We start from the raw sequence: 22130 nt of genomic DNA, 5'->3' as shown, positions 1-22130 counted from the left end.
GTTTTCTACAGTTAACATTACAATAAATATGAAAGCACACGCTTGACATATAATAGTGAAATGTATATAGAAATGAAAGGTAGATGATTCTGCGCCAGACTGAGTAAGTAATGTGTACACTACAGAAAAATACATACAATGATGATAATATTGTTGCAAGCGTTGTAGGACATTGTCCTTACAACTACCCCCCCCCCCCAAGTCAATTATTAAAAGGGGAATATTTTAATGATTGTATGAAAGATAAATGATAAACATATCGCTTTTAGTCTCTATCGAGACGGGGGTTGCAGGCGTCCCCTTTGTCTGGATACTAGTGCTGGAGAGCCATTATCTCCACCTTGTGCATCAGGGGGTTGCAGGATGCCGCCCCAGTGTTGCAACCCAGGGGGTTCAACTGCTGGTTGCAGTTTCCTTGGACCGCGTCTGGGCGGCCTTCTTGTGTCTTTGTTTTATTCTGGGGAGGCACTCGTGGGCGCCGCCCTTACTGCTCGGGTACGTTGTCCTCGTCTTCTGTGCGAGGAGGCTTTAATCTGTCCACGGTCAACCAGTCTTCTACTCCATGGACCATGATCTTGAATGCCTTATTTGTCCTCTCCAGCACACGATACGGCCCCTTGTACGGACGTGAGAGTGAGGGGCGGTGACTGCCCTGTCTGACAAAGACGTAAGGGCAGGTGTCCTGCGAGGCCAGCCCGAAACGTTTCGTCCTGTCCGCGTACGTTTTGTGGCACGGCATGAATTTTCTTGACCTTTCACACAGCCGGGGGAGTCTGACGTCTCCGGTGTCTGGATTGGAAGGGAAAAACTCTCCAGGGACCACTAGCATCTCCCCATAGACTACTTCTGCTGAAGATGCATCGCTGTTTACTTTCAGAGCTGTTCGAAGGCCGAGGACCCAGTGGAGTTGCTTGACCCAATGCTCGTCCTTGCATCAAGCCATTAGGACCGCCTTCAGCGACCGATGGCTCCTTTTAACCATGCTGTTGGCTGCGGGGGTTGTCGGCAGTTGTGCTGCGCAGGTTGGTTCCCATCAGGCGGGCGAGGGATGCCCACAGGTCCGAGGTGAAGGGACCCCGAAATGGCTGACCCAGCCTGAGAGAAGGGCCCAGGTACAGGCATCCATTGAGGCTTCAGTCATGGGTGTCGCTTCCGGCCACCTTGTTGATTGATTGATGAGGAGGTATCTGGTGTTGCCTGAGGGTGACAAGGTCCCCACGACGTCGACATGGAGGTATCTGAAACGTTGCTTGGGTTGTGGGAAACTGCCGACTCCTGACTGTGTGTGGCGGCCAACCTTGCTGGACTGACACACTGTGTATACATGCGCCCACTCACATGAGTCCTTCCTTATCCCCGGCCACACGAACTTGTTGGTCATCACCTTGGTGGTGGTCCTCGATGAGGGGTGGGAGAGGCCGTGTATGACATCGAATACCAGCCTTCGCCTCGATGGTGGGTTAAAAGGTTGAGGACGACCTGTGCTGGTATCGCAGAGCAGAGTGGGACCATTGGGATGTAACTTGACGTCATCCCACCGAAGGGAGGTCGAGGAGGACCTCGCGTCTACTGTGGTGGGGTCATCCGTCTGCTCCCGGGCGATGTCCTTATAGTCCACCCCGATGTGGATGGAGTTGATGCAGATCCTCGACAGGGTATTGGCCACCGGGTTCTTTTTTCCTGGGCTCTACAGTCGAACTCGGAGATGGCCGCCAGATGTCGTTGCTGTCGGGCGGACCATGCATCCCCAGGCTTGGTGAAAGCGTGGACCAGAGGCTGGTGGTCCATCTGAATAGTGAATGAGGTTCCCTCCAGCAGGTACTTGAAGTGCCTGACGGCGACGTATACTGCCAGCAACTCGTGGTCGAAGGTGCTGTATCGAGTCTCGGGCAGTTTCAACGTCCTGCTGAAGAAGGCGAGGGGTTGGGGCTCGTTGTTGACCAACTGTTCCAGGACGGCGCCGCATGCAGCATTACTGGCATCCGTAGTTAACCTCACGGGGGCCCCGAGGTCCTGGTAGGCCAGGGTTGTGGCCTTGCAGAGGGCAGTCTTTGTCTGCTTGAATGCTTTTTGTTGAGGAGGACCCCACTGTAGTTTCTTCGGTATCCCCTTCAGGACGTTGAGGAGGGGCGTCATCACGCTGGCGATGTTAGGAGGAACCTCCGGTAGTAGTTGGCCATGCCGATGAACTCTTGCAGGGACTCCACGGAGGATGGTGCCGGGAACTTGTTTACTGCCTCAAACTTCGATTTCACGGGGCACATGCTACCTTTCAAGAGTTAGTGTCCCAAGAACTCCACTTCTCCGCCCCGAATGTGCACTTGTCGAAGCGTACCACGAGGCCATTCTCCTGCAGTTGCTTCAGAACCATCCTCACATGCCCCAGGTGGTCCTCCTGTGTCTTGGAGAATACGAGGATGTCGTCGACGTAGACAGCGCAGAAGAGAAGGTCCCCCAGGATGCTGTCAATTAGACGCTGAAAGGTCACCCCGGTGTTTCTCAGGCCAAACGTTGAGTAGGTGAAAACGTACGACCTGAATGAGGGTGATCATGGCTGTCTTCGGGATGCACGAGGACCTGAAAATAAGACTTCAGGAGATCCATTTTAGCAAAAATAGTGGCCCCGTGGAGGGTCCGGTGAGAACCTGCATGTTGGGCTAAGGGTAGTGGTTAGGCGTCGTGACCAGATTTAAGCGTCTAAAATCGCCGCAGGGCCTCCAACTCCTGTCAGCTTTGTTACCCATGTGCAGCGCAGAGGCCCACGGGCTGGACGCCTTCTTGCAAATTGCCATGCGCTTCATCTCCTGTAAGGCACGCTTGGCGTCTTGTAGCTTCTGCGGTGGGAGGCGTCTAACCCTGCAATCGGTTGGGGGCCCCATTGTTGAGATATGGTGAAATATCCCATGCTTGGCGAGGACCCCTTCCAGTTGGCGAAGCTCGGGTTTGAAGACCGGGAATTAGCCAGCGGACGTATTCGTGGGGCGTGACTGAACACACCCTGGGAGGGCTTGGCCTGCTGGAGAGGTGGTGGGATTGGTATGAATCTTGGTCGACTAGTCGTTTGCGACGCAGATCTACCAGCAGTCCGTGGCGAGCGAGGAAATTGGTGCCCAGGAGGGGCACCTTGATGTCTGCGATCAGGAAAAGCTAGTCGTGATCCCGGCCCATGATGGATATCTTTTGTCCTCGTCGCGTAACAGGAGATGGGGCTGCCGTTTGCGGCGACCAGGGCAGCCTTGTCGTCTGATGGGAGGCCGCGGTCATCCTTCAAGGGCGGGAAAGTCGACACTAAAGCGCCGGTATCCACCAGGAACCTTTTTCCAGAGTTGACTTCCAGGATGTAGGAGCCCCATGTGATCGGGCCTCGCCTGCTCCACGGTTGCTTGTAGACCCGGTTGCCCACCTAGTTTTTTGGATGGGCGCATGGCTGGACGCACATTCGTGCCTCTTTCCCCCATACTCGGTGGAAATAGCACCATCCAGAAAAGTCAGGACCCTTGTGGTAGTGGTCTTGCCGTTGCTCCTGCTGGGGGGACTGCTGCCTTTGCTGCTGCTGTTGATGCAACCGGGGACGAGAGCGGGAGTTCTTGAATCTCCCACCGTGGACCACGTTGATCCCTACCTTGTCTGGCTCTGCAGGATAATCTTCGGTCTCCTCCGTGACGGCGTTGACGGAGGTGGTGGCGGCGTATCTGGTTTCTTGGCCTTCTCAACCAATGACAGCGTGTCCAGGTCCTCGGCGCCCTCCAACTGAGCGCGGATGCTTTGGGGAAATCAACGGAGGAAGATCTCTCTTGACAGGCTTGTCTCCCTGGGCCGTACATTGCTGTCGAGCTCGTTCAGCTGGAGGAGGTCCATCAGTTTTTCCCAGGCTGCCGAGGGACAGGTGTCGCCGAGGGGCGTTATCATCAGGTCGAGGGCACGCTGGGCCCTCAGGGGTACCGGGAGGTCGTAGATCTCCGTCAGTTTCTTTTATAGGTCGCTGTACCTCATGGGTCCCAGCCTCTGTTTCAGCCAGGGGGAAATCCTTTTAAAAGCATTGCTTTTAATAACGTTTGTGAAATTCCTGACACTAATATTTGTTTCAAACTCTTTATAACACCTGTTGGCAAACTTTTGACTAATATAAATATTAAGAGTACGTAGTAAGTCACTGAATCTAACATTCGCTCTTAATGCATCGCTTTAAATGAACTTGTCTCAAGTGGCTTCGCTGAAAAATACTTTGCTGAAAGTGACTTCGCTCAAACGACTGGCAACGCTTGACCCAGATGGCTGGGCCACTACCACTAAGGGAGAAGCATTTGATGGGCAGGTGCTACCACTGGTAGCACCTGTGGTAGTAGGGGGTAGCGAATTATTGCTTTGTGGTGGCACCTTAGTAGCTTGAGCAAAATTAAGTTGCCAATTAAGTAAATTCTTTGCATGGCCTACACTAATATATTCAGCATTTGCTTTCAAGATGGCAGCTTCTTTCTTGTACTCTTTACAACTTTGATTTATGGTGTTCTTTACAGTTTCTACATGTTGTATCTGTTGCAGTCACCAGGTTCTAAGAACAGTTAATACAGACCTTTGTATTATTGCAGTACGTGAATTGATGACCATATTTGAAACAATTGAAGCATTGTAAAGGCCTAAGTTTATATTCTCGAACACATACTATTTCATTATCAATATTTACATGATCAGGTATAACTGTGGTCTCAAATGTCCAGAAATGTTCTGAAAAATCATATAGGTCGCTATCGAAAACTACTCCTTTACCATAACTGAAGCTCATGTGTGATTTAATATTTTTAGTAGGATTAGTGTCTTCAATCTTCACCCCACAAAGCATGAGAGCTTGAGTACCTAACTTAGGCATTGATCAAAACAGATTGCTTACCATATCTAATAATATCCTTACTTTTAATTAAACCCACTTTTTTTTTTTTATAAATTTACTCATCCTGTAATAGTTATGATTATCAATCTTTCCAGATGCAATGATCCATATTGAAGGCTTGGGGGTTCTTTGCTTCTGGAAATCTATGCTCTTACTTTTTCTATCCATGCTTTAGGTTTATAAGCATCCAGACTTCTTGGTACTTTATCACATAGCCCCAAAAATCACACAATTGTCAATTTTTATGCTCCTAATTTTTTGTTAGCTTCTAAAGCAATCTCAAAACTTGAAAATAATACCAAAGCTTCCCAAAAACCTTTACTACTGTTAAACTCCACCAAAATTTCTTTTGATTGCCCCAAAATTTATAAAAGGCTTAATTCATTGTATGATAGCTACAACCAATTGGAATGTTTTCTAAATTGACTATTTTCAAATTTTTAATTGGATCGGGCAATACACCAGAACCAGAGAGTGAAGTATTACTGTTGTCCTTATTACAAGAAAAATTTTCTGCCAGTGCCAATGAAATGTCTGTAATAACACTGGAGAAGGAATTATTGTTGGAAGAATCCTTTATATTGCAGAGATCGTCAACAGAATTTTTCTTTATTCATTCAAGCAGTGGTTGTCGACAGTGTCTTGGATTTGCCACCTGATCCAGGGGTACTGGGAACATTAGGTTTACTAGAATTTTTGTGGGGGAGGGAAGAGGTAATAATAATAATGAAAAAGACAATGGAAAAAATAAGTTTGAGGGAAAAAAATATTAAGTGTGTCTGAAATCCCAAAGAAGACCCTGTTACCCTTTCTTGGAATTAATTTCTTCACCAATGACACCTGCAAGAGTTGCTTTCCAAATGTCCACTCCCTACCCTACCACAAAGGGATGGCACCACTATGATTAGAGTGGCTCAAGTGTATGCTAGACTCACTTGGGAGAGTATTTAAAATATACAATCATCCCCACTTCAATCATAGTGGCAGGCAAATCATACAGAATGCCAAGAGTCCTATCTCTATAAAACTGGCAAACCCTGGAATCTGAAGGCCAAGTTTTTGTTCGAGAATAGTTCCGCATGCCAGTATAAATATACCGACACTCCTAGGTGTCCAAAAATATTCTGGTAGTTAGCAAGACCACCGCAGCTCCAACAATTTATTTTGAAACATTCCAATCCTGGATACAATGTCCCCTCAAAAAATCTGGACAGTGAAATGGGTAAGAGTTTTGGCAGCAAGGTTGGAGACAGTTGATAAATAAATATGAAAGATAATGAATCGGTTAAAAGTGATAGAAATAGGATGAGAGAGGTTTAGAGTCAAGGCAAAAATTCCCCAGTTCGAGAGCCCTCTTGCTCTTTACAAGGCTTCGGTACGGGAGTGATATGCCTTGTTGAAGTCCAATGTCTTCATCGAGCATTTTCTCGTTAAGAGGGGTCAATGCCCTCAAGACTGATCATATATACATATGATCACCACCCAAGCCCCCTCTCCGCTCAAGCTAGGACCAAGGAAGGCCAGGCAATGGCTGTTGACTCACCAGATAGACCTACAGGCTCCCCTGAAGTCCCCATCCTTAGCTCACAAGGATGGTGAAGTTTCAGCGAACATAGGAACTAACGAGTTTGAGCAGCACTAATCCCAGTCTGGTGATCACCAGTCAGGGACGTTGCCACATAGGCCACCACAACCCTTGGGATGAAGAGCCCTGTTCTTCTTCCCCTTTTTTCATGAATGATTGACAAATATCTCATTCTCATGGGAGAGGAAGAGAGAGAGGGAGGGAAAGGCAGTATGGTGCCAAAACTTTCCCACAAAGAGAAGAAGTATTGGAACACAGTACAGGCATTTATGCCCCTGCTATTGATACTAGGTCTCATACTGAATCTCCACTAGCACAGTCAGTTGGGACGAGGGGTATTCAACGAGATGAGTGTGAGATTGGAAGTACGAACTAGTCTTGTAATAAGTACTTTTTGTGATGAATCACTGCATGACCCCAATCAAGTTCCCACGCATATATGCTAACCTGATCGCCTGTTCATTCCCAGTGCTTCCAGTCTATGTGTTAAAAGTTGCAATAGGGAGAAATAAACAAATAACCATCTAGGACTACTATCAGAGCTCATGCAAGGACTGAGAAAACCCCCATCACGCATGCATGATTGATGGCTGCACTTTACACCACAGAATGACCGGTATTCACATGACCCAGTCACCTGCGTGCTGTAGAAGCTAAAGTACTGTCCTCTATGTGGTACTTTGTTAGCCTCTGAAGGCACGAGAGTTAAGAGAATTCTGCTTCTGAAGGGAAATCTGATATCCTTCAACATCTTCCAGGTAATATCACTCGGTCCCTTTCTCGGTCGGGGCTGTGTATACCCTGCGAGGCAGGCACGGTCTTCTGAGGGTCTTCTGAGAGCCAGGTCAAGACCTCCCTCCTAAGTGTCTTGGCTTCAGTGTCCCCACAGCCCCAGTCTCTGGTCGAGCTAAGGCAGAGAATTCTTTAATGAAGTGTTTGTTCTTTCACATCCTTAGAAATAGGCAAGGCTACTGTGGTTCCTGTGAAATGGTCAGAATGTCATTATCACATACATTTCGGTGTTAAGGATCTAACAACATCCTGAAATTGCTGTGGTTAGATTTTCCTCACGGGTATGTGGACCGAGTGAACTCTCAGATTGTCGAAACTGAAAATTCAGTTTTGGTCCACTGGTCAATCAAGAACTTTCCTCCTGCACTCTCTCAACAAAGGAAGATTTTAATGGCCTGAGGGTGCACTTATCTGTTCTTCCCAGCCCTCATGGCATAACATAGGCCTTCTGTACTGTGCAGAAGAGAGAGCGAGTCATCTTTTGTTGTTGAGGCAAGTTAGACTGGAGGTGATGATGTAAGTGGAAGGCGGCTAGCCCCGACTTCCTTATCCTTCATAGAGCTAGAATTAAGGCGGCTGAAGCAAGATCTTTGATTGCGGATAACCTGTAGAGATCTGCTTTGGAAGAAAGGTGGACAGTTCACCCCCTTTGCTCCTAGTCTAGCCAGTTCAGGAGTGAGGATGAAGTAAGAAGGGAGGAAATAAACATTGAAGTTTGCAATTCCCCTCCTGCAGCTGGCACAAGTTGGGGATTTCTTTCAGGCCATTGAGCCACTATGCTGAACAAATTTGTTCTTCATACAGTACCCCTTTCAGGATGGAGGTAGCGAGCACCAACTGGTTAGCCATCTGAGAGGAAGAATCAAGTTTCCAGGGAATCTGTAGGATGCATACTTCTATAGAAATTTCTTCCATTTCCTCCTCAGGGAGTAGTGTACCAGTGCATTTTCCAGCGTTTTGGAGCCCAATCAGACTAATGTACAAGTTCTCAACTAACTCTGCCACTTCTCCCCGCCGAAGTTAGCTTTCGTTAGGCTAGTTTTGGTTTGTGGCTTCAGTACTTCCACTTCAGCCATATCGCTGGAGACAAAACTTTGGTATCAAGCAGTGCCTATCTTTGGCTTTGAAGTTGGGTTAAGGGTGGAACAGTTGTATTCAATTTTCTCATACTGAAAATGACAAGAGGTACAGAATTCTGCATCTGCTTCTAAATTGCCTAACAGTTTCTTGTGGGCTATTAAAGTTACCTCTCCCCAAAGCAAAAATGTAATCGTCCAGCTAGGGATAAACATTCTCTAGATCTTAGATTGGATCAGAAAGGGTGTGAAAATTGTACCTTCTTGGGTTAAACAAAAGTTGAATTGAATATAAAATTTAGGGTTAAACAAAAGTTGAATTGAATATAAAATTTAGGCCTCAAGCCAAGCACTGGGGTATCAAAAGGCCATTCAGCCCTGTATAATGCAAATTAATCAACCATACCTGTACTCTCACATTTGGTATCATTTAAACTTCTAAAACCAAACACAACTTTCATGCAATATCTAAATGCAAAATAAGGAGGGATTAAAAGGATTAAAAAAAAATAAATTAATAAAATTAGTCAAAGCTCCTGATATAAACCAGTACTCTTGTAAAACATTTTGCACTACCCTGCATGTCTTTTAGCACCTTTCTTTTAATATCCCTTAAGTTAAAAAGGTAGAGCCAGGGATTGATCCTCTGACCATTCCCAAAATTCTGCCTCGAATTCAGCCAGGCACTCTTAACAAGGGGCCCGGATAGTTTGTAATCTGTCTCCAACATACGTGATTCAAGTGAGAGTTCTTTGTAAGTTATGTATTTATTTCCAGTCCATGCTGAAGCACCTTCAGCCCTGGATGAATCTTGGACCTCATTCCTAGCTCAAGCTTCCAGAATTCGAGGGATAGCATTTTCATAGTTTGCAAGACAAGCCAACCAGGTCACTGAACTCTTTCGTGAGTGTAATAAATTGGAGAAAGCAACTAGTTTTGCCATACCGGGTTAGCTGGGTTAGGTTTCAAGCTTGGAGAATTTTTGGATCATTTCTTCAGGAACAAAACCTTTCTTGTTGGATTGGTTGGGATCATATTCAGGGGCAAAACCATGTCTGTCTTAGCCATGGTAGGACTGTATGTGGTCTCTTGGCCAGAAAAACTTTGGGTCAGCTTGTTGTGCAGATTTTACCACACTCTTTGGAATTATATTTCTCCCCACAGTGAGTTTACTTTCCCAAAAATAAACCCATTGGCCTGCAAAACTGTAGGGAACTTTCCCTTGAAAGATCCAGAATAGATGGGATGTCAATCTCCATCTCTTATTCCAAGGCCATGTCCTCTGCAGGTTGTGGTTAGAGATCATCTGTCACACTTTTAGTAATTCACTCAGACCACAAAGTTCTCTGAAGATAATATTGTAAAGTCATAAAATACTGTGGTGTCTGGTTAAAGAGGTATGAATTTTTCTTCCTAGTCTATAAGCAATCTTGTGGAATAGTTTTGTCCTCAATAGTAGAAACTCAGTTTTTCCCACTTCTATCTACAACCTAGCAAGGGTAGTTTTCAGTCCTAAAAGTCCTTACATCAGATCATTGTTGCAATTTCACACCTTCCTTCCATGGTGAGAGAATGAGGCGGCAGAGAACTGACAACCAAAATATACTAATCAAACTTCAAGATAGTAATAGAACCCAAAGTCCTAGGACAACAGTGCCCTATTAAGAATTGAAGAATCTCTTTCTTCTGAAAGGTGTTTGTTGCAGCCCCGCCTATCCACACAAATCTTGTGCTCATTCCAAAAGGGGAGGGGATGTTGAAGTGGGAGTTCCCCTCTTCTACTGCTTTGAGCAGGGATACCGGTCATGCCATTGGGCAACATGGCAGAGGCTGAAAATTGTGCCCTGGGTATTAGATATTCTTCAGGAGTAATATTTATCACCCTTCAAGGACCTTTAACCTCCCGTCACTCCAATCCTTTTTGACTTACCTCCCAGGATGGTTGAAAGTGTCCCTGATCGCAGAATTAATAGAGGAAAGCGGTATTAGTTGTCACCTACTAGTATCACACAGACTACCTTTTATCATCTAGTTTATACTACATGTTCACTTTAGGAAGTTATCATTTTTTCATTAGATATGGAGGTTTCATACTTTCAGTATCTTAAGGATGTGTACTTGCAAGTGTTTCTCCATCAATCCTCCATAAAGTATCTTCAGTTCTTCCTTGACAAGAGGGTTTACAAATCCAAGATTGCACTCTGAATTGAGCACTATATCCTGAAGTTTTATGTTTACTTGCATGTTGATCTAGGCTTGGGCCCACTTGCATGGGAATATGGCTACTTTAGTACAATATCTAGACCATAACCATTGTCTCGCCAAAAGCTCATCCCTAGCCGGAGGATAAAGTTTACTAAGCCAAAGGAAAGTTTTAGGATCAACACAGCAGTATCAAGGCCCCTTCCTTCAACATCAGATTCTTTTACCAGAGAATTCTTGATGCAAAATTATTTTGAGCGTGCAGAAACAACCCACTTGGAAATGATAAGTGTTACTTTTGAAATGTGTCTTTTCTAGAGGGATGGTTCTATGACTAATGCACCAGGGACCTCTTCAGTAGGGCCCAAAGCATTACTGGACAGTCATCAAGGACACTGTTCTGTTCTTCCATTCCTAACTCAATAAGCCACATTTGAGAATTTTTTCTAGCACCCATGGGATACTTTGGATGGCTATGCTCTTTCAAGTTTTATCTAATTTGTGCTTCCCTTACCCACTGGCTTCTCAGGTCAAGGTCCCTAGAAAGACCCTGGCCTCCCTTTCTTTGTCAGCTATATATTCTTTAGTTTTAACAGTTTGTGAACTTATTTGAGATTATTGTCATGGGTAGATCAAATACTTTTGAAGGGGTATATTACTTAAAGACAAAAATACTGTATTCCCAAAGTGTGAGCAGCCTGATGGGATTCGACTACTGTATTGTTTTGTTAAACCTTTCATCACTTCACTGTTGTCAGCATTTTGAAAGTAAACAGAGCCTCGACGAAGAGCGCCTGCAGCAATAAGGGGACTGTCCTGTTTTGACCAAGATGTCATCTTCTTAATCAGTGGAGTCAGCATATTGAGAACCCGAGCCGGTGGGATATTTTTGTTTACGAAATATGTCATCATGGAAGGTCACATGCTGCCCTTTTGTGACGACTTAACTCATGGTCCAGATTGCATCCAAAAATTTCTTCAAGAAGCTTCCATGGCATGATCGAAGTGGGCATTTTTGAGGAGGCCAATCGAGACAGAATTGTTAAAAATACGCTTTCTATGGAAATGACTACTGCCCACTGTAATTAACTCTGCCCATACATGGGTATATAAAACTTCAAAAAGAGATTGTCCAAGAGAAATAGGATAGGACATAATTCAAGAGAGGAACTATGTCCAAAGCAGATGAGAACCAAGTCCTGACGAGTTAAGCAGAGACGACCAGTTTTTAACCTTCCCTTCAAACAACAAATGCTTCTCTAAAATCCCGTTATGGCTAAGAAGAGACAAAGTGAAACAGCCAGCCCTCCCTGCTTGTGACGAGAAGTAGCCAACACTGCCTGCAGCCAAGCCTTAGTTCAACACTATCATCAAATTCTTGGAGAAGACTTCTGATGTCTCATCTTGATGCTACCCTTTCCGTGACGTCTTCGAATCAAGACTTCTATAGTAGTCATAAAATGGAAAAAATCTCCAGTCCAAGCAACTATTCAGGAGGTTGTGAATTATGTAGTCTACCTACACCGAAAGAATATCCTCTGTCTTGGCTGGGAAAGGCTAAAGATTGGCCTTTTGCCAAGTCTTTCAGCTTTAGGGTACAAACCTTCTTCTTTAGGAGATACTGATGCTCATGATGAGCATGGAAGTTTAGCTACACCTTGAAATGAAACAGAGTCCATTCAGCAACGGAAATGAAACTGTGACGAAAACACTTCCTTTTTACTGTTTAGTAAAATAAACACTTATTTGGCAGCAGGTCAAAATTAAGGAAGTAAGCACAGAAGTAAAGTATAATGTAAGCAGCCAAGGGCCAATGGAACGTAGAAATGACCCTTAAATAATGCCTACCGAACACAGCACGAGGTAAACCGACAATACTGTACTCTTTAGGATCACACCCTGGAAAGTCAAGCCTCAAGAGTGAGATGTGTGACCTTTGTTCAAAGGGCTACGGAAGAAGAGGTTGGCAGACAGATTTGATCCTAAGTGTGTGTTTCCACATAACCAGGCAATGCCCTTCTGGCAACTTAAGCTGCCAGAACACAGTTGGGAGTGGTGATGAGCATAGATGTCGGAAATTAGTACACGACAGGCAAACAACCTTACTTCCAACATAAGTGTGTTCATATATGGCCTTTGAATGAAGACACTGGCAGGCACACTACATCTGAAGGAACATTTTTAATGTATGTCATCTGGCTGTTCATTTATCGGGTGTCCCACATGAAATGTTATTTACACAATTGTACTATCGCCAAAAAGATCCAAGAGGGTTGGGGGTCCATTTTTGTAAATTTTATTTCTTGGTCTGATTCATAGCCCTCTTACAGTTCATGTAAAATCATTACATTGGTTTTTGCTGTTCTTGAAAAGTGAAGCACTTGTATATTTAATTATAGTTTACTTTATTTAAAGCTTGCTGCTAACCGTGGCACTTCTATTGCAATGCAGTGGATGGGAACATCCTTACACTGGAGCCCAAACTTTGACAATTTAATACCTGTATGTAGATGTAGGTTTGCAGCTTGACCCGATTGAGGATTAGAAAGACCAAGGGGATATATCGCATCTCATCTCCTATGCCTATTGATGCTTCGAGGAATGGGGAATACTACATCTAGTAGCACAGTTTGTTTCCATATAAATGCCATTGGGTTTTGTGCTTTTGATGTTATTACTGCTCATTCTCACCACCCATCATAGTCTGGTAAATAAAATTTCAATAAAAAGATTTTATGTCAATGTAAATTGTAGACAAAACAAGAGAATCTACATCTAAAATATCTGACAAATTATCACCAAGATGATATTTCATTAGCCCAATTTCCAAATTTTGAGCAGAATGTGCTCAAATAAAAATAATTTTTACAGTAAGCACAGGGGCACATAGTCTAAGATGCATTAAATAACTTTCAACCTTTCAGTTGATTAAAGACTTAAGCTAGGGGCCAAAGTATCCATGACGCTTTTATAGTTGATATTATTGGTAACAAGGGGAGACAGGCAAGTTTTATTAGGTTGGCAAAAGTGGATTTTTGCTTTATATATGACCTAATCTTGAATATCATGCTCAATCCGTATCGGTGGCTTATGTTAGAAAAAGTTTGTCAATTTAAATACAGCATATGGAAAATTAAGAAAAAGTTTGTCAGTTTAAATACAGTTTAAATATGGAAAATGAAAAGACTTCAGTCTTCAAATATATAAATAAACATTGGCTATCATCCAAACTTTAAATGTTAATTTTTGTTACAGGGTAATCGAATGCAAAGGTCCTACAAACACTCGGGTATACACTGTTGCAGTCTACTTTCGGGGCCGCCGTCTTGCTAAGGCTTCAGGTCATTCAATTCAACAGGCAGAAATGAATGCTGCCAGGGATGCTCTACTGAATTCTAAAGGTATATGATAAATTTGATGAGAATTTTTCCTCTACTTTTGTAAAAAAAAAAAAAAAAAAAAAAAAATGCAGGCCGCCATAAGAACTTTTAAATATTTTAATTCATTATCAGGGTAAAATGTATTTCAACAATAATTTCAAGGAAATTTATTTTATTATTAAAATTTAAGTTTTTGTCCTATGAATGTACCTTTGAATAGGAAAATTCTTTATAATAACCCAAAAAATGGGGTGAGCTCGCAGCTAACATAGCAACAAAATACTATATTGTTAAGAAGTCTACAAGCCCTTTTTCTCTTTCTCCTCAACAGATTTGTTTCCACAGTTGGACCACCAAAGACGAGTTATTGAAAAGAGTGTAAAGATTCAAGGGGTAAAACCAGATTCATCTGGGAGAGAAAGGAAGAGGAGGGAAAGAGAAAAAAATGAATCTCGGTACAGGAGGAATGACAGACATGAACGTGATAAAGGCAGATCTCAGGAAGGACGTAGAGATACTGACAGACCCAGGAGTGGAATTAAAGATGACCGGGTTAAGGGAAGCAGTGGGCAAGGAACAAATAAAAATGGTTTACGGGAGGTTTATAGAGAAAGCAAAAGATGTGGAAGAGGTGATAAACATACTGAAGAAAACACAAGAGTGACTAAAGTGGATGAAACCCTATGAAAATTTGCTTGATTAATGTGATAACTATTAAGCTTCTTGAATTGGGGGATACTATGAAAATTTACCGAAGTGTGATAATTTACACTAAGTTTCTAGAATTGGTTGGTCAGTAAAACAAAGAATAAATTAAAGACACTAACCGGAAAAAGTAGCAAGTTCTGATGCTTAGGTCAAATGGACCTACAGTTAAGAACAAAAAAAAAAAACTAATGCTTTAAAGCTCTGGTTCCATGTTCCTATGGATATGAATTAGACTTAGGAGGAAAAAAATATCTTACAATGAAACTCATGCTTGGCATCTTTCTTATATGCTAGTCTTAGTCTGGCTTCAAATACAAGTAAAAATGTATGAAGGAGACTTTTGGGGTATAGGGTATATGGTAGCTGATTGAATATTGGCTACCTTAAAAAAGTATTGATTATAGTTATTAATTTTTAAATGAGTAGAAGGTAAAATTCTTATGAACCAAATTGTCAAGTGCAACTACAAAAGCTAAGTATGGTACAGTAATAAATGAATTAGTTTTAAGATTTTAATAAGAAAATTAAGTATCAATCTGCTGTTTATGTAAATTATTTATTACATAAAAATTGTAGTAATAGATCTTTAAATTCTTCCTACAGCATTGCTATATTTGTTATACAAGCACTATACAAGAGGTCCTGAAGTTACGAGCGAGATCCATTCTCAAGACGTCATAAGTCAGATTTTAAATACAGTACAAAACATACTGTATACAGTGAACCCTCGTTTATCGCGGTTGATAGGTTCCAAACACGGCCGCGATAGGTGAAAATCCGCGAAGTATTGACACCATATTTACCTATTTATTTAACATGTATATTCGGACTTTTAAAACCTTCCCTTGTACGTAGTACTGTTAACAAACTACCCTTTAATGTACAGAACACTTAATGCATGTACTACAGTACCCTAAACTAAAACAGGCACAAATATTAAAGGCGATTTTATATCATGCTTTTCCTAAACACCTAAAAAGCACGATAAAAAATGGCAACCAATGTTTTGTTTACGTTTATCTCTGATCATAATGAAGAAACAAACTCATTTAGTGTACACATATATGTATAGGTTAGTTTTTGCATCGATTATATTGATGTATACAGTATGTTGATTTTGTTATTACCAATGTTTTACTTAATTTTCCTTAGGACTTCCAAATGAAATGTTTTTCTTTATGACGCCGCCTGAAACGACGGCGTCATAAAGTACGCTCAGTAAACAACCACGCTCAGAACAAAGAAGGCATTTAACGCGCACGATGAAAGTGATAAATAATGTTATTTTGATAATAAAATAAATTTTTGAATATACTTACCCGGTGATTATAATAGCTGCAACTCTGTTGCTCGACAGAAAAACTCTACGGAAAAATTCGCCAGCGATCGCTACACAGGTAGGGGGTGTACTCAACAGCGCCATCTGTCGTTCAGATACCCAGTACTCATTGTAAACAAAGAACTCAATTTTCTCCTCGGTCCACTGCGTCTCTATTGGGGAGGAAGGGAGGGTCCTTTAATTTATAATCACCGGGTAAGTATATTCAAAAATTTATTTTATTATCAAAATAACATTTTTCAATATTTAACTTAGCCGGTGATTATAATAGCTGATTCACACCCAGGGGGGTGGGTAGAGACCAGCAAAATATGTTTACATCATATGAGCTAAGAATTTTTATTTCATTTTATTAGTTATCAAAATAACTAAAACAAAATAAATAGGTACCTGGTAAGGAAGTCGACTTGAACAATTACTCTGCCTTTTTAAGTACATCTTCCTTACGGAGCCTCGCGATCCTCTTAGGATGCTGAGCGACCCCTAGGATCTGAAGTATCAAGGGTTGCAACCCATACAACAGGACCTCTTCAAAACCTCTAATCTAGGCGCTTCTCAAGAAATGACTTTGACCACCCGCCAAATCAACTAGGATGCGAAAGGCTTCTTAGCCTTCCAGACAACCCAAAAACAACAATAAAAACATTTCAAGAGAAAGATTAAAAAGGTTATGGAATTAGGGAATTGTAGTGGTTGAGCCCTCACCCACTACTGCACTCGCTGCTATGAATGGTCCCAGAGTGTAGCAGTTCTCGTAAAGAGACTGGACATCCTTAAGATAAAAAGACGCGAACACTGACTTGCTTCTCCAATAGGTTGCGTCGATTATACTTCACAGAGATCTATTTTGTTTAAAGGCCACGGAAGTTGCGACAGCTCTAACTTCGTGTGTCCTTACCTTCAGCAAAGCTTGGTCTTCCTCATTCAGATGGGAATGAGCTTCTCGTATTAACAGTCTGATAAAATAGGATAAAGCATTCTTTGACAGGCAAAGATGGTTTCTTAACTGAACACCATAAAGCTTCAGACGGGCCTCGTAAAGGTTTAGTTCGTTTTAAATAGAACTTAAGAGCTCTTACAGGGCATAAGACTCTTTCTAGTTCATTTCCAACCATACGATAAGCTTGGAATATCGAACGATTTTGGCCAAGGTCGAGAAGGCAGCTCGTTTTTGGCTAGAAAACCAAGTTGTAGAGAACATGTAGCCGTTTCAGATGAGAATCCGATGTTCTTGCTGAAGGCATGAATCTCACTGACTCTTTTAGCTGTGGCTAAGCATATCAGGAAAAGAGTCTTTAAGGTGAGATCTTTCAGGGAGGCTGATTGTAGCGGCTCGAACCTGTCTGACATAAGGAATCTTAGTACCACGTCTAAATTCCAACCAGGTGTAACCAAACGACGCTCCTTCGTGGTCTCAAAAGACTTAAGGAGGTCCTGTAGATCTTTATTGTTGGAAAGATCTAAGCCTCTGTGACGGAAGACTGATGCCAACATGCTTCTGTAACCCTTGATAGTGGGAGCTGAAAGAGATCGTTCTTTCCTCAGATATAAGAGGAAGTCAGCTATTTGAGTTACAGAGGTACTGGTCGAGGATACGGATACTGACTTGCACCAGTTTCGGAAGATTTCCCACTTCGATTGGTAGACTCTAAGGGTGGATGTTCTCCTTGCTCTAGCAATCGCTCTGGCTGCCTCCTTCGAAAAGCCTCTAGCTCTCGAGAGTCTTTCGATAGTCTGAAGGCAGTCAGACGAAGAGCGTGGAGGCCTTGGTGTACCTTCTTTACGTGTGGCTGACGTAGAAGGTCCACCCTTAGGGGAAGTGTTCTGGGAACGTCTACTAGCCATCGAAGTACCTCGGTGAACCATTCTCTCGCGGGCCAGAGGGGAGCAACTAGCGTCAACCTTGTCCCTTCGTGAGAGGCGAACTTCTGCAGTACCTTGTTGACAATCTTGAACGGAGGGAATGCATATAGATCTAGATGTGACCAATCTAGGAGAAAGGCATCTATATGAACTGCTGCTGGGTCCGGGATTGGTGAGCAAAATATTGGGAGCCTCTTGGTCATCGAGGTTGCGAAGAGATCTATGGTTGGCTGGCCCCAGGTGGCCCAAAGTCTCTTGCATACATCCTTGTGGAGGGTCCATTCTGTTGGAATTATTTGTCCCTTCCGACTGAGACAATCTGCCATGACATTCAAGTTGCCTTGGATGAACCTCGTTACTAGTGATATGTTTAGACCTTTTGACCAGGTGAGGAGGTCCCTTGCGATCTCGTACAACGTCAGAGAGTAGGTCCCTCCTTGCTTGGAGATGTACGCCAAAGCCGTGGTGTTGTCCGAGTTCACCTCCACCACTTTGCCTTGAAGGACAGACCTGAAGCTTTTCCAGGCCAGACGTACTGCCAGTAGCTCCTTGCAGTTGAAATGCATTGTCCTTTGACTCGAGTTCCATATTCCCGAGCATTCCCGACCGTCTAATGTCGCACCCCAGCCTACGTCCGATGCGTCCGAGAAGAGAACGTGGTTGGGAGTCTGAACAGCCAGGGGAAGACCCTCTCTTAGGTTGATATTGTCCTTTCACCAAGTCAGACAAGACTTTATCTTTTCGGAAACCGGGATCGAGACCGCTTCTAGCGTCTTGTCCTTTTTCCAGTGAAAAGCTAGATGGTATTGAAGAGGACGGAGGTGTAGTCTTCCTAGTGACACAAATTGTTCCACGGATGACAGCGTCCCTACCAGACTCATCCACAGCCTGACTGAGCAGCGTTCCTTCTTCAGCATCTTCTGGATGGATAGCAGGGCTGGGGGCTGATCGTCTTGTTGTTCAGCAACGTCCTCATCAGAGGGTTCCTCATCCGAAACTGATGAGGAAACGGCAACGGAGTGGGCAACGTCTGGGTCGCTGAATCCGGTCGCACTGGTGGATGCGTGACGGAGCCGGACGCAATATCATGAAACTGCTGCACAGTCTGTGAACTGTCAACAACCATGGGTGCGCGAGGAAGCACAGCGTCAACCCGAGACTGTCTAGACCGTCTAGGTTGTGCAGTCAACACCCTACCGGGTTGCTGAGGTTGACGCACTGCGTCAAAACAAGTCACCTCTGCTGGTTGTTGAACGTCCTGAACGTCAACAACCACCTCCGAGCGTCGCTTAACGTCAACGTGCGGCTGGCAACCCACACTGGGTCGCATCGGTGGAGGAACCACCTCAACTGGCAGACGCGAGTAGGTTACCTCAGCGTCAACAGGGCGCACAACCGACCGGTTGGAAGGTTGTTGGCCAGAAGGTTCGGTAGCAACCTTCTCCGCATTTAAGTCCTCTATCAAGGACGCAAGCTTGGACTGCATGTCTTGCAGCAAAGCCCATTTAGGGTCTACGAGAGCAGGTGTGGCAACAGACGGGGTTAGCGACTGAGGCGGAACCGTATACCATCCCTGAAAGCCTTGTTATGCGTGACATAATAGTACAGCAAAACTTCAAAGGCTCGACAACAGCTGTGAAGTTGACCTGTAAACAACTTGGAGCGTCTCCTGGCTAGGCGCCAGGGAGAGTCTACCAGAATTGAGAAGTCTATCTGGGCAGAGGCATGAACTCCCAAGCCGAGAACTTCTCTCGTGTCATATCAGACTCTCGCTCTATAAACCAGTTTAAAAGAAGGGAAAGCAAAGGCTGTATTCCCCAAACTCCTCCTGGTGAAAAACCAGTCACCTAGCCAACGTAACGCTCTCTAGGAGAGCGAGAGAGCACTAGCTTAAAAACAACGGCTTCGAAGTAGCTAGGCCTAGTGTAAGCTCTGACGTTTAGGCGAACGAGGAGCAGCAGTTACAAAAAGATCCGGACGAAGATCCTTAAAAAAATCATCATGATTTAATTAAAAGTCCATAGGAGGCTAAGCAGCTTTAGGCTCCTCTCCATCTGACAGAGTCCTCAAGGGAATATCAGTAGGAAGGAGAACAGCAACTTCCTCATCTACAGGAACCTTGTCCGATAAAAGCTGAGTCTCTCACTGGTGCATTAGTAGCGGACCAGAACGCAACGTCATGTAACTGCTTGACAGTCTGTGAACTGTCAACAACTGAACTGTCAACCACAACAGGTGTGTGAGGACGCACAGCGTCCACTCGAGACTGCTTTGACTGCCTAGACTGAGCAGTCAAAACGACTCTAGAATGCGGAGGTTGACGCACAGCGTCAAAACAAGTCAACTCCGATTGTTAGTGAACGTCTTGAACGTCCACAGGAGCATCAGCAAGTGGCCTAACGTCCAAATGCGGCTGAAAAACCACACGAGACCGCATCGAGTGTGGTTCTAAACAACCTGACTGACGTGACTAAGCTACGCCAACGTCAACAGTTAGCACAAAGGAACGTTAGGTTGGCTGAAAGCCAGGATATCGATGAGATAAACGGCTAGACTCAACGGACTAATCGGTAGAATAGTCTTCCATAAGGGAGGCAAGCATATACTGCATGTCTTGCCATACAACCCATTAAGGATCAACGGAAATGGTTGTGGTAAGAGACGAGGGTAACGTCTGTGACCGCAACACTTTGCCTACAAAAAAAGACTCTCGGAGTCTGTGTTACGCTTTTGTTAGGCGGCGAGCAGTTATCCGATGACTGCATAGGGTCAGAGCTGTCCTAATGGTTGTAACCAGGACGCTGAACCTGTCCTGAAAGGACTGACTTTCGCTTAAGGGCTTCGAAACCTTGTGACAGGTTTCTTATGCGAAAAGCCTACGGATGACGAGGAGAAACAATGTCTCTCTCGTCTTATGGTAGGGGAGATCTTGGTAAGATACACCCGATACCATAAGAGGGAAAAACGTCTGTTCGTTGGTCAAGGCCTCTCGAACCCATAAGTCGTTTGACATTACTTCTCCCCTGGGCTTGGGAGCATGTAAGAGGTCCCGGACTAGGTGAACGACAGGCACGAACAGACGAACCCTCGGACGCAACACTGTAACACTTTGCGCCTCGGACGCAACACTGTAACACTTTGCGCATATCACTTTATCACTTCGATTTTCTGTTTTGCACTTATTTCTACCTGAAACACGCAATTCTACCCTTCATTAAAAGGTAGTAATAGCGAAATCAGTCGTATAATGCAAGCTCATTAATACCAGCAAAAAACAGAAAACATATTTTAAGATAAAAAAATCAGTGGTTGGGAAAGAGACTAAACACTAGTTCATATAACTACGTTTTCAATCTCTCACCGCACATAGCCTGGGGACGAGAATAAAAACCTAAAAACGTTTTATCCTTCCTCCCCGTACAGCGACTAGGGACGCGAGTAACACGAGAACAACGTTACCCGCTTGAACGGAACGTTTTCTCTCCTCTCTCTCCCTCCGTCTCTATCTCTCTCTCTCTTTCTCTCTTGATTTCGCACCTAAGAGAAGAGCCCAATTATATTTCGTCAAAAAAAAACATGTTATTTGACTAAAGGAAAAAACTGAAAGGTTTTTCAATAAAAAGTTCCTTTAAATTAGAATTTAAAACATTTAAGCTAAGAAAGAATGAACAAAACGTCAGAATCGATTTACTCTTACTGCAAAGTGAAACCGTGATACACTCTCTCTCTATCGTAACGATAGAGCGCATGTTGAACGTCCTGAACGTCAACAACTGCGTAGCATAAAAAAACTAAACGTTAGTTCATCTTTGAAAACAGTACGAAGACTATCAAAGAAATTCTTTCATAAAATATTACATTTAAAAAGTTTTAAATCCTTAGCTCTTTAAAAGCTAATTACGATATAAAGGGCTCAACGTTGATTAACTTCGGTTTCCAAGTTAGGACCGCCTACTCTCAGGAAAGGTCTATATAAACAAAACATTAAAATTTATTTTTATATGTTTATAATAAATGGAAAGTTAATCGAAGAGGCCTAATAAAGGCGGAGAGATATAAAATATATAGAGGAAAATCTATAACGTGATAAGAATTACTAAAAGCCTAAACACACTTCCGTCTAAGGGAAGGGTCGGCCTTTTAAAAGTGAAAGAAAGTCCATACTCTCTTTGTCACCATAATTAAATCTATCCAAAACGAGTTCAAGATTTAAGATGAAGATAAAACACCTGCATAGCGAAAGCTCAAAACTAGAATAAAGTACTTCACCAATTAGTTGTGAAAAAACTCCAGTTTA

At 43.5% G+C, this 22130-nt stretch overlaps 1 protein-coding gene across 2 annotated transcripts in view; it reads left to right on the top strand.

Moving 5' to 3' along the window:
- Positions 1-15283, top strand: part of LOC137658710 (ribonuclease 3-like) — a 211943-nt gene extending 196660 nt beyond the window's left edge. The window contains exons 22-23 of one of the 2 annotated variants that reach the window (XM_068393706.1): positions 13799-13944; positions 14255-15283. In XM_068393706.1, coding sequence (XP_068249807.1) covers positions 13799-13944; positions 14255-14610 — 502 coding nt within the window. In that variant the 3' untranslated portion in view covers positions 14611-15283. The remainder of the gene's footprint in view (positions 1-13798; positions 13945-14254) is intronic. The other variant, XM_068393705.1, reaches the window with a different exon arrangement.
- Positions 15284-22130: the final 6847 nt, after the last annotated feature.

The sequence above is a fragment of the Palaemon carinicauda genome, chromosome 19 (genome assembly GCF_036898095.1).
Source record: "Palaemon carinicauda isolate YSFRI2023 chromosome 19, ASM3689809v2, whole genome shotgun sequence".
NCBI classification, from domain to species: domain Eukaryota; kingdom Metazoa; phylum Arthropoda; class Malacostraca; order Decapoda; family Palaemonidae; genus Palaemon; species Palaemon carinicauda.
Note: the sequence above shows the minus strand (reverse complement) of the source record. Positions and strands in the feature narration are given on the sequence as shown.